At 37.6% G+C, this 13,478-nt stretch overlaps 1 protein-coding gene across 1 annotated transcript; it reads right to left on the bottom strand.

Moving 5' to 3' along the window:
• Positions 1 to 12,285: 12,285 nt before the first annotated feature.
• On the bottom strand, positions 12,286 to 13,011 carry LOC133330070 (protein lozenge-like; the record flags this gene model as incomplete). The annotated part of the gene is made up of 1 exon (XM_061538575.1): positions 12,286 to 13,011. A coding segment is annotated over one exon (726 nt), but the record flags the coding sequence as incomplete, so codon positions are not given.
• Between the last annotated feature and the right edge of the window lie 467 nt (positions 13,012 to 13,478).

The following is a 13,478-nucleotide window of genomic DNA, read 5'->3' as shown; positions in this document are numbered from 1 at the left end:
TTCAAATCCGCATCTCTGGGGAGGCTAAGGGGACAACATTCAAACCGAGAAAAACTACATCTATTCCATCCACACACACCATCATCCCGCATCTGATATGCGTTTTTGTTTTTTGAATAACCGGGAATCTAATTCAGTTTAGTTTTACCAAAAACAAAACTCCTCCTCCTTCTCCTCCGAGCGAACAACGAACAAATTGAATCTAACGAAAAAAATCACTGGTTATCTATTACATTTGGATCTGATCCGAGGAGCGAATATCGATTCGGAACATAACCCTGTGACAGCCAAGGTACGCACCCGTCTTAATGTAGCAGCAAAGGTGTAACACAACACGGAAACTTGACGTCGAAAAACTGCAAACAAACAGGTAGCCGAGACCTACTCCGCTCAACTTACCCACCTGCTTGACGAAAGCACTTCTGGTCCCGATAATAATATAGAAGCACAGTGGCAGAGAATTGCTCAATCGCTACAAACTGCAGCAAAAGCAACACTTGGGTACCAAAGACCATCATCAAGAAATCCGTGGTACGATCAGGAGTGTCGTAATGCTACTGATATGAAAATACGATAAAGAATTATCGAGAGAAAAGGAGAGAGGAGAAACGTGTTTTTTAGAAGAAAGAACAAGAAAATCGTGAGCGTGAGCAAATCGAGATGTACAGGAGTCATCATGAAGTCCGAAAATTCTACTAACGGGTAAAACACCAAACCGAAGGCTTTAGTGCAGACACATCCTCCAGTAGGAAGGAAACCTGGTGACAGATACATACACCGTTCTGAGGATCTGGGATGAGCATTTTGAAAAACTTCTGGTATCAAATAGTAGCTGTGAAGAGGATACCCCAGAAGCAATAATAGATGACGGTATAGAGTGTATACCACCTAGCCAAGATGATGTCAGAATAGCAATCAATCGGCTGAAGAATAATAAAGCAGCAGGTGCCGATGGGTTACAAGCCGAGCTATTCAAGACTGGTGGTCAGATGCTGGTAAGGAGCATGCACCAGCTGATTAGTACAATTTGGCCAGGAGAACGCATGTCAAATGAATGGAACCTCAGCATAGTGTGTCACGTGCCCAAAAAAGGAGAAAAGACGATATGTGCCAACTATAGAGGAATTATCCTTCTTCCCATCGCATATAAAGTGATATCCAGTGTGATGTGTGAACGAGTGAAGGTAATGGTCAATGACATTATAGGACCATACCATTGACCAGATTTTCACTCTGCGCCAAAACCTGGAAAAAAATCCACTAGAAACACATCGACACATACCACCCATTCGTCAATTATAAAGCCGCATTCGACAGCCCTATCCGTTCAGAGGTGTTTAAAGCCATGTCTACGTTCGGCATAATAATACGGCTATGCAGGACAACTTTAAGTGACACAGGGTCAGCAGTTAAAGTCGTAAAGGACCTATCTGAGCCCTGCAATACCGAACGAGGATTCAGACAAGGTGAAAGTTTGTCGTGTGACATTTTTAACATCCTGCTGGAAAAGGTCATACGACAGGCAAAAGTGAACAAAAATGGCACTCTGTACACCAAACAACACATGTTACTCGCCTACGCCGATGACATCGACTTAATGGGTCGAACATTGAGAGCCGTAACAGCCACCTTTGAACAAATTGAGAAGGAGTCTGCCAAAGTGGGTCTGGCAGTAATCAGCGAGAAGACCAAGCTGATGATATCAACGCGCAAGACGTCTAGTAGACTCTGACCAACTGTGGAACTTGAGAACTACAGCTTCGAGGTAGTTAAGGATTTTATATAACTTGCAACCGCCATAAATCAAACGAATATCATCAGTTTTGAAATTCGGAGAAGGATTGTGATGGCCAACAGATGCTACTATGGCCTAAGTAAGCAGTTTAGAAACATGGTCACCTTTCGCCAGACCAAACTCACACTCTACAAGACGATGAAACTACTCGTGCTGTTACACGGATCAGAAGCATGGGTACTTACACAAGCATATGAGGCAGCTCTTGGAGTGCTTGGGAGAAAAATTCTCCGAAAGATCTATGGGCCGATCTGCGTTGACGGTGAATATCGCCGTCGAATGAACCACGAGCTTTACAGTTTATACGCGGACATCGACATAGTCAGTCGTATTGAGCTGCAGCGACTACGATGGCCATGTTGTGCGAATGAATGAGAATGCCCCAGGCATATAAAAGTGAGCCTACTGATGGTTCCCGTAGAATGGAAAGGCCACAAATCAGATGGAAAGACCAAGTAGAAAACAATATCTTCGAACGTGGTCTTTCAAATTGGCAAAGATGCGCATAAGACCGACGCGCTTGGAATTTTTTTTTAGGCTCTGCTTATGGAATAACCGTTTTGTAACAAGGCAGCTAAGTAAGTAAACCATTAATAAAGGCATGGAATTTAGAAAAATTGCTTTGAAGCATTAATATAGGGGAAGAAGAATTTTTAAAAATTGGTTTTCAGGAACCTTTAGAACCACTAACATAGGCGAGTAAAATTTTTTTAGAAATGAAAACAATGGCGTAAATTTTGAAAAAATATTTTTAGAATTGGATTTTTTGAAAATATTTTTTTTTTGAAGCAGTAATATAAAAGCGGATTTTTTTTAAATATTTTTAGGAATTTTGAGATTTTGCTTTTAATATTTTTAGAGACATATATTTTGAAACACCAACATAGGCGAAGAAATGCCATCAATGGCGAGAATTTCTCTGCCTTTAAAAATATCCCTTCCGAACATCATGTTTCAGTTCAAAAGAACATAACGCCTTTTTTGTTTTTTCTTCTTCTATTTCCTTCATCCTTAGATATTTTCTTTTGATAAAAAGAAAAAAACACACACACACAAGTGGCTGGAAAAGTTCTTCCCCAACGGTAAATATTTAAACGGTGGTTAGACAAGAGACTACAAGAAAAAGATTTATCACTTTGGAGTTCAACCCTTTTTTTCTTTGCCAGAGGAAGACAAACGGTTGGTGGAAAAGTTTTTTTTTTGTGAAATTTAATTAACTCATTTAACGCTAACAAATACGTGTTTAACGTTCATGTGTGTTTTTGGTGTCACAAACACATTCCCAAACAAAAGAGTTTTAATTAAAATAAAATTACCGTGGAAATTTAGTCTGTTTGTTGTTTTTTTTTCTTCTGTTAACAGATAATTAAGGACATACACAAAGGAGTATTTGTCATTTATTTCTATTTGCTGAAAATGGAAATAAATCACATATGAAATTAAAGGCGGAACTTTATATTTATATACCAAGCAATGTAAATATGTAAACGTACGTCACAATTATTTGAGGTATTTGAGGTCTGAAGAGTCTGATTCGAAATCTTAATTTATGGACTCATTCAGCGACAACTTTTTAAAATAAATATGTTACCAATGACTATTATGAGCTTCTAATTTTTTATATTGTTCAACGGTTTTTCGGATTTTAGGCCGGCTTCAGTTAATTTCTGTACTGTATTCCGATAATAATGAATCTCGGCGAAAAAAAAAATAGTTTTGCGAAAAGTGTCTTCAATTTTGTTTGTCGCCTCCTCTATGATAATTTATTTGACATTATAGAATGTCAACCAGTACGGAAAGGTCAAAAGTCGGACGGGCCGACTATATGAGGGAGCGTTTGAGAGAAAAAATTCTCCGAAAGATCTATGGGTCGATCTGCGTTGATAGTGAATGTCACCGTCGAATGAACCATGAGTTGTACCAGCTATTCTCGGACATCGACATTGTTAGACGTATTGAGCTGCAGCGACTACGTTGGCTAGGCTATGTTGTGAGAATGGATGAAGATGCCCCAGCCCAGAAGGCATATAAAAGTGAACCAGCTGATGGTTCACGCAGAAGGGGAAGGCCACGAATACGATGGAAATATCAAGTAGAGTACAACATCTCGGAAAATAGTATTTCAAATTGGAAGAGCTGCGCACAAGACCGACGCTCCTGGAAACCTTTTAATACCCTTCACCACTCTGTGGTACAGGGTATTATGTCTTTGTGCATATGTTTGTAACAGGCAAAAGGAAACCAGATAGACACGTGGTTCCTTTTGAGAATATACATAGAATCACTTTCTGAGTCGATGTATGCATGTCCGTCCGTCCGTCTGTCTGTCGATGTTAAATTGTAAACAAAGTGCAGGTCGCATTTATAATCCGAATTGGATGAAATTTGGCATAGGTCACTTATTCGGCCCAAGAACGAACCCTATTGAAATTGGGAAAATCGGTTCAGATTTAGATATAGCTCCCATATATATTTTCGTCCGATTTAATGTAAACGGTCCCTATATATCGTTCGTTTTGTACGAAATTTGGCACAGCGTACTGAATTAAGTCTAGAACAATGTGTGTTAAGTTTCCTGAAAATCGGTTCAGATTTGGATATAGCTCCCATATATATTTTCGTCCGATTTAAGTTAAATTGTGTACCAAAGTCCCTATATATCTTTCGATTTGCACGAAATTTGGCACAGCGTAATTAATTAGGTCTAGCATGATGTGTGTTAAGTTTCGTGAAAATCGGTTCAGATTTGGTCATCCGATTTTACGTAAATGATGCACCAACGTCCCTATATATCCTTCGATTTGCCCGAAATTTGCCACAGCGTACTGAATTAAGTCTAGAATGATGAGTGATGAGTGTCAGGAAAATCGGTTTAGACTCAGACATATCTCCCATATATATTTTCGTCCGATTTAAGGTAAATGGTGTACCAAAGTCTCTATATATACTTCGATTTGCACGAAATTTGGCATAGCGTACGGAATTAAGTCTAGAACGATGTGTGTTAAATTTTGTGAAAATCGGTTCAGACTTAGATATAGCTCCCATTTATATTTTCGTCCGATTTTAGGTAAATAGTGCACCAACGTCCCTTTATATCCTTCGATTTGCACGAAATTTGGCATAGCGTTCTGAATTAAGTTTAGAATGATGAGTGACGAGTGTCAGGAAAATCGGTTTAGACTCCGACATATCTCCCATATATATTTTCGTCCGATTTTATGTAAATGGTGCACCAAGGTTCCTATATATATCCTTCGATTTGCACTGATTTTGGCATAACGTACTGAATTAAGTCTAGAGAGATGTGTGTTAATTTTCGTGAAAATCGGTTCAGATTTAGAAATAGCTCCCACATATAGATTATATTTTAAACAACGCGGCGTATCGAATAGCGTGTATCAATTTTGCTATAAATGGTTTTCTATAAATTTTCCCCATGTTACACAAGCGGCTCTAAATCTGCTCGAATGAAATTAAAGTTAGGATAGGTTGGAGAAAGAGGAAACATAGACATGCAATTGTTAGGATACATATGTACAATATACCCAAAGTGGTGAAGGGCATCATATACTCGGCCTAGTCCGACTTTACTACTTTCCTTACTGGTTTAATTTTGTCTTATTGAACAAATGTTCTGTCACAAACCAACTAAGTAAGTAAGTGGATCCCAGGCGTATTTCTCAACCGTAGTGGCTGTAATTTGTGTTTACGGTTTCTTTGAAGATGAAAAACATATTTGTGGAGCATTTTCAATATAGTACTATATTTTGAAATAACCTCATGGTCCCGCCCAATTTCGAATGTCATCGTAGTATTTTCTAATCTAAAGGGCTATAATTTGACCTTCATGGTTGTTAGTGGCTACTTTTGCAGTTTATAAGGCGGCTTACGGGAAGGTTTAAAATTTGTTCTACTGCAATCCAGAACTCCCAGACCTATTACTTTGTAAGAGGCCAAGAGTCGAAGACAACATTACCGAAAATAGTCTTTCAAATTGGAAAAACTGCGCAAAAGACCGACGCGCCTGGAAATATTTTCTAAGCTTGGCTTATGGAACGAAAGTTCTGTCACAAGCCAGACCTCTTCCAAATTTCGTGTAACCACCATTAACATAAAAAATGAACGAAAATATATATATAAGACCTATATCAAAATCTGAACCGATTTCAACAAACCTTATCACGATTTTAACAAAACTTCGCGTACATTAGTCTGGACCAAATTCACTACTCTGTGCTAAACGTTGTGCCAATCGGACAAATATTGGGAGTTTGGTCCATCATTCATATAAAATCGGACGAAACTACGTATGGGATCTATATCTAAATCAGAACTGATTTAAAAAAAAACTTCGCAGCCATCAGCCTGGACCTAAATCAATACTCTGTGCAAAATTTTGTCCCAATCGGACAAATATTGGGAGTTTGGTGTATCATTCACAAAAAATCCGACAAAACTATATCTAAATCTCTACCGATTTTAACAAAACTTCGCAGACATCAATCTGAACATGATTTAGTACTCTGTGCAAAATTTTGTCTCAATTGAACAAATATTGGGAGGTGCATCATTCACAAAAAATCGGACGGAACTATATATGGAAGCTATATCTAAATATGAACCGATTTCAACAAAACTCGGCACACATAAGCATTGACCTGATTCAGTGCGCTGTGCAAACTTGTGTCCCAATCGGACAAATATTGGGAGTTTGGTGCATCATTTACATAAAATCGGACGAAACTATGTATGGGAGCTATATTTAAATCTGAACCGATTTTCTTCAATTTCAATAGGGTTCGTCCTTGGGCCAAATAAGTGGACTGTGCCAAATTTCATCCAAATCGGATCATAAATGCGACCTGTACTTTGTTAATAAAAATACATGGACGGACATGCATAAATCGACTCAGAAAGTGATTCTATGTATATTCTCAAAAGGAGCCATGGGTCGATCTCAATTATTTTTGCCTGTTACAAACATATGCAAGACAATACCCTGTTGTTGTTGTAGTAGCTAGTAGTGCTGTGTATTTTTCTATTTTCTTTAATCTGGTTCTGCCTCTAACTCCAAATTCAGAAAGGCTGCGAGTCCAGAGAAGATGGGGTTAGGTGAGTGGGTTTGGCTGGGCAGTTGAACAGATGTAGCGTGTCATGTGGTCCGTTACCACATGCCGGGCAGACATTGTCGACCTCTCCATCAATTCATGCCCAATACGAATTGAGGCGACTACACCATCCAGATCTCAGTTGTGCCAAGACCACTCTAATTTGTTGAGGTAGCTACTGCTCTTCTGCAGCTATCAAAGGCGGATGGTCTCCTAGGATAGTATTCACGTGATATTCTTGAACTGCTTCCTCAACTGCGTCCGTGTTAATACTATTCAATCCTGCTTGATAGGCCAGTTGATCTAGAGGCTCCCTTTTGTACCTCTGGACCTCTCTCTCCAGATCATCCATTAGGTAGCGGTTTGGATGGCTGCTCCTATAACACCCAAGCAGGTATTGCATCGACAACATCGTGTTGTGTTGACGCACAGGAAGGATCTTCGTCTCCTCATGTAAGTGGTCTATTGGAGTCACCCTGTTGCAGTCCTCAGGGCGGCTTTCAGGCAGGATTGAAGACTTTTCCACTCCTTTGCGGACCACACTGGCGCCGCATAGCTTACCACAGACCGGCCTATTGCTTTATAAGTCGTTAACAAGGTTTCCTTGTCAGCTCCCCAATACAACAATACCCAGTACCACAGTGTGGTGAAGGGTATAAAAATTGTTGAATATTTTCAAAAGAGATCCCGTAATGGTTCGTGGGTGCGTATGATCATCACAAGTTATTTATCGCAACAAACATACGCCCACCTGTACAAATACCTATACTCCAATTTTCATTTTTGCAAAATATTCCGATTAATTTATTTTAAAGAAATTTGTATCAAAATTTTAATTGTAGTGAAGTGGTGACTCCATAAAAAATAACCAACAAAATTCCCTTACACGCCAGTATTCCAGTTGCTGCTTCCTTGTCCATTGTTAATAAAATGTCTGTTTTTTAACAGTTGATATTTAATTTCGTTCACATAAAGGCCAAGAAAAAGTTTTGTGTTTTTTGGTCAACACTTAATGAACTTTTGTGATAAGCGGGAAAGTATTTTTTATTTGTTGGACGGCAACAATAAAACCAACGTCAAAAAGGAGAAAATGGTAGAAAACAAATTGTTGCCGAGTAATTTTTGTTGTTTTGTTTCTGTCAAGCGGAAGGCAACCAATAAACAAAAGTGTAAATTGCTGCGTGTTATTTTGTTGTTCACAAAACTCGCACACACACACTCGCTCATACGTTCAACACACATCAATTGATGTGGCCTTTTTGGCCTCAGAAGATGGGCAAACAAAAAAACAATCCTCTTTGCTCTAAAAAACTGTTGGTAACTTGGCTTTGTACAAGAATGGGCATTGTTTTCTATGGTCAAGGATAGAATTTTTTGACCAAAAAACACACACATACAATATGGTGGTGTTGATGATGGGCTGCCATGCTACAACGTAATGTTGCTACTGTTACTGCTGCCGCTCCAACCAAATTGTTGTTGTTTTTTGTATTGTTAAATTGAAGGGATTTCCAAAATACCATTGTGCAACAGCATGAGAAACGAAAGACTGAAATCTGTCATACCTTTCCGCCACTATTCAAGATAAAACTTTTTAAGTGGTAGTGTTGTGTTTTTTAAACGCAACACAATACAACACAAATTAAAAGTTCGCTCTTCTTTTTAGCAATTACATGGCAATTTTTTGTTTGTAGAGTAATATAGAAAATTAAGTTGCTAAAGTGGATTTGAGTCGTTTTTTGTAGCTAATAGAGTTTATTTGTTGTACATAAATGGATAGGCTATTGTTTTAGTTTGGAATATATAGAAATAGTTTTTGGCACTTAGTCAGATAGGAGTGTGGGTGTTGTAAAACTTGAATTGTGTAATCAGCAATTTGATAAACAAAAAAATAATTCAGTAAGTTTTTTTTTTTTAAATTGAGAGTGTCATTACAGATTCTCAAGCTTCATTATCGAGTTATTTATACAGGAGCTAAAACCAAGTATATTCTCGTAGGTTTATCTCCAAATTTTAGAAATTTTGTCATTCAATTACGGTGTAACCAATTTAAGGTAGGCCGAGAAGATGACCGAATTAAGTAACAAGTTTGGTCAAATGTGAAGGCTTTGTTCAATGTTTACTTCGATTGCAATGGCGGCGAACATCAGGAATTCTTCCCACAAGTTCGTACGTTCAATAAGGAATAATATCTTGAAGTTGGGCGCCGTTTGTGTAATTCGTCTGAAACACACAGAATTGTAGAAAAATCACTCATCGATACTTGTTCACGAGTTTTTGATAATCAACGGAAGCGAAATCGAAATTGGAACTATCAGAAGTGTTTCGAGGATTAAAAAACATCATCAGCAGCATATTAAGGAAATTAAAGGGGATAGTTACTGCTGAATAAATAAACGGTTCAGTTTTTATCAGACCTTCTATTAATGGTCCGCACCAATAAAGGTGAGGTCAACATTTTGAATAGCTTTTTCAGTGAAGAAGTTGTAATTTAGCATCCTTGGAGGCTAAACAAAACTATGGAGAACATTTTCAAAGTTTTGACATAGCCACTTGTATGAAGAAGGGCCCCAACTTCGGAGTTGTTCTAGACTTGGCTTCAAAGCTTTATTTAAATCGGACATTCCATTCGCCTGATATTGGATTTATAAATACTGAAAATTTTGACCTTTGTGGGGGAGGTATCACAAGGCGTGAATCAAGGGTCCCATCTCCAAAATTTTTCTAGACTTGGTAAAGATAACAGATTGTTCAAATCTTGGTTCAATTCGCCTAATATTGGATTTATAAATATTGAAAATGTTGTCCCTTTGTGGGGGAGGTAACAGAAGGAGTGGACCTGTGGGTCTCATCTTCAAAAATTATCTAGGCTTGGTGAAGGTAATAGCTTGTGAAAACTTTGGTTCAAATCGGACATTCCATTATCCTGATATTGTATTTATAAATATTGAAAATTTCGATCATTTGTGGCCGAGGTACCAGATGGAGTGAACCAATGGCTCCCATCTTCAAATTGATATGGGCTTGGTAAAGATAATTGTGCAAAGTTTGGTTCAAATCGGACATTCCATTCGTCTGATATTGGAGGTATCAGAAGGAGTATACCAATGGGCCCCATTTTCAAACTCGGTATAGGCTTAGTAAAGATAATAGATGCAAAGTTTGGTTAAAATCGGACATTCCATTAGTCTGATATTGGATTCGTAATTATTGACAATTTTGACCCTCTGTTGGGGAGGTACCAGAAGGAGTGGACCAATGGGTCCCATCTTCCTACTTGATCTAGGCTCGGTATATAAAGATAATAGGATGTACAAAGTTTCGTTAAAATCGGATAGTCCGTTTGAATTTTATTATAAAAATAATTTTTAGCAAAATTTTGACCATTTTGTGGGAGAGGTAACAGAAGGAGTGGACCAATGTGTCCCATCTTCAAACTTTATATAGGCTTGGTAAAAGTTAAAGGTTGTACAATATTTTGTTAAAGTCGGACATTCCATTAGTTTGATGTTGGAAAAGTACAGGTCGCATCTATGATCGAATTGAATGAAATTTGGCACAGTCCATTGGTTTGGCCCAAGGACGAACCCTATTGAAATTGGAGAAAATCGGTTCAGATTTATATATAGCTCCCATATGTATTTTCGTCCGATTTTAGGTAAATGGTGCACCAAAGTCGCTGAAAATCGTTAGATTTGCACGAATTTTGGCATAACGTACTCAATTAAGTCTAGAATGCCGTGTGCTAAGTTTCGTTAAAATCGGTTCAGATTTAGATATATCTCCTTTATATAGTTTCATCCGATTTTAGGTAAATGGTGCGCCAAATTCCCTGTAAATCTTTTTATTTGCACGAATTTTGGTATAGCGTACTAAATTAAGTCTAGAATAATGTGTGCAAAGTTTCGTGAAAGTCGGTTCAGATTTAGATATAGCTCCCATATATATTTTTGTCCCATTTCATGTAAATGCTGCACCAAAGCCCCCTATATCTTTCGATTTTTGTATAGCGTACTAAATTATGTCTAGAATGATGTGTCCATATTTTTTTTCGAAAATCGGATCAGATTTACAAACACCTCCTATATATATATATATATATATTCGTCCGATTTTAAGTAAATGGTGCACTAAAGACCCTCAGCTAGGCCGATTGACACAACGTACTGAAGTTAATATAAATTAATCTCTGGCAAGTTTCCTTGAAATCGGTACAGATATAGATATAGCATAGCTTCAATATATATAATGTCGACTTATTCATGTTTATTGTACACCAAATAATCGATGAGTGTTTGATTGAGATTAAATTCTAAACAGTTAAGCATACCGAATAGCGTGTGTCAAGTTTGCTTTAAATCGATTTACAAAATTTAGCATAGGTTTCAGAATGACATGTGTAGGGATTGATGTTAGTCGGTTTAGATATAGATAAAGATCACATGTTTAAGTTCGTTCAATTTCATGTCAATGTTCATTCGAAAAGGCGACGTCTTTTAAGACACATATGTAAAATATACCCAAAGTGGTGAAAGGTATCATATAGTCGGTCCAGTCCGACTTTACTACTTTCCTTACTGGTTTAATTATGAGAATGTATATCGAGATTTCAACAGGCTAGCAACCCACGTACATAGCTTGTATTACTCCTCAAGGTGGATGGTATACAAAATGGTCTAGGAAATGTTCAACATTTTGAGAAACTCTTGAGTAGTTTTAGATCGAACCTATAACTAAAATGGATATAAAATAAAGGGAGAGGTCTCTTTAAGTTGTCATACAAAACCTAGTAAACTTCCTTTGCTAGTCTACTGAAAATTAGGCCCACTATGTCAATCTGATTTTTCTGCTAGATATCAATCCCAGTACCGTCGCTTCTATTTTTTTTTTTTTTATTTATTTTTCAACTATCGACATTCCTGAAAGCAACATTGAACTGAGGTATGTGAAGCAATATAATAGAAGAATCATATTTCGAACGAAAAACTTAAATTATTATAGCAGTAATAAACATGTAATGACTTTCTGGCATGTCACAACAACTCAATGACATGGTCTCGTCTTCTTAGAACCATAATAAAATATATATTTGTTTTACAAATTACCCGATTTGTTGACAGTAGTAATGGCGTGAAATGTCTTTGTCAAGACAAAACAGCGACAACATTATGGTGGTTAACCTCGTTCTGACAACATTTAATGACCATATTTAACGATGACTATTTCTTAACATGAAACCTGTTTATTTAGAAATAAAGCAATAACACGTGGCGTATGATGTATAAATAAAAAAACAATACCCTAACATGTATACGCTAAGGTACGATATGGGTATTTATTTATGATAAACATTAACAAATTTACAATGAATTTACTCACCTCTACCACTTCGCCCCACAAAACGTAAATCATTAAATTTGGCAACTTGATTTTTCATTACCGCCGTTGAATTTCTCAGCTCTGCACAGTAGTTTTCATCATTGCCCGCTCTCACCGTCACCATTGTCCCATCCATAATATCACCCAGCGAAACAACTTTAAACGCCACCGGCAATGTCTTATTCGAACGCCAGTGGGGCGGTAACACTGTACACACAAACAATGGACTACTGGTACGAATCAATTCACCCGGATGTTCGGTAAGAAAATCACCCAAAGTACGTTCGGCCAAGATATCCGAAGTCATTTTTGTATAGGCCTCATTGAGCAGCTGGGCTGCTGTGGGCGGAGTATTTTGTTCTGTCGAGTTGTTGTTGCCATTCGAACTATTGTTGTTATTGGCATTTGAATTATTCGAACTGTTATTGTTGTTATTCTGTGTATTCGAATTGTTGTTGTTGTTATTGTTGGCCGTATTGGAGGCGGCCGTGTTATTGGCATTGTTGGCCCCACCTCCATTTGTTGTCGTTGTGAGATGCATTTTTGCCTCAAAGTTGTTCACTTTGTGGTTGGTATGCACGGTTGCTGCTGCCGTTGTTGCCGACGTCGGGCACGAATAGTGCTGGACACTATGCTGGTGTTGTTGTTGGTGGTGGTGTTGGGAGGTTGGTTGGCCGTAATTGGCGGCAACAACTTGTTTGAAACGCACAATTTTTGTAGAGTTTTCTTGCAACGTGTTGGAAAAGAGAGATTGGGTTTTTGTTATTTATTTGAAGATTTATGTTGATTCGGTGCTCTGCGCTTTTACTGGGACTTAGAAAAAAGTCATCTGAAAAAGACAAGAAAAATAATTATATTAAAAATTAAACGAATATTTTATTTGAATAATATTTTGAGAATAAACATTTTTAAGCAACACAATTAATATAAACGTAACGTTATTCGTTCGATAAACTTTTTGTATCTGAAGGTTCTTCCGAAGGTCTGTGAAAAAAATACCCTCTGGACAATATGACCTCCATTAATCGTAAACGTTATGATGATCCTTCAAACCGTTATATGAATAACCACTCTACACGATATCTTGGTCCTTGAAAAATATTCCTTTAAAAAAATCCACGCCTATCGATATGATGGTCGTTGAAAAATATTCCTTTAAAAAAATCCACGCCTATCGATATGATGGTCGTTGA

Source organism: Musca vetustissima, unplaced genomic scaffold (genome assembly GCF_032173495.1).
Source record: "Musca vetustissima isolate MV318-11 ecotype Yass unplaced genomic scaffold, APGP_CSIRO_Mvet_v1 utg335197, whole genome shotgun sequence".
In the NCBI taxonomy this organism is placed as follows: domain Eukaryota; kingdom Metazoa; phylum Arthropoda; class Insecta; order Diptera; family Muscidae; genus Musca; species Musca vetustissima.
Note: the sequence above shows the minus strand (reverse complement) of the source record. Positions and strands in the feature narration are given on the sequence as shown.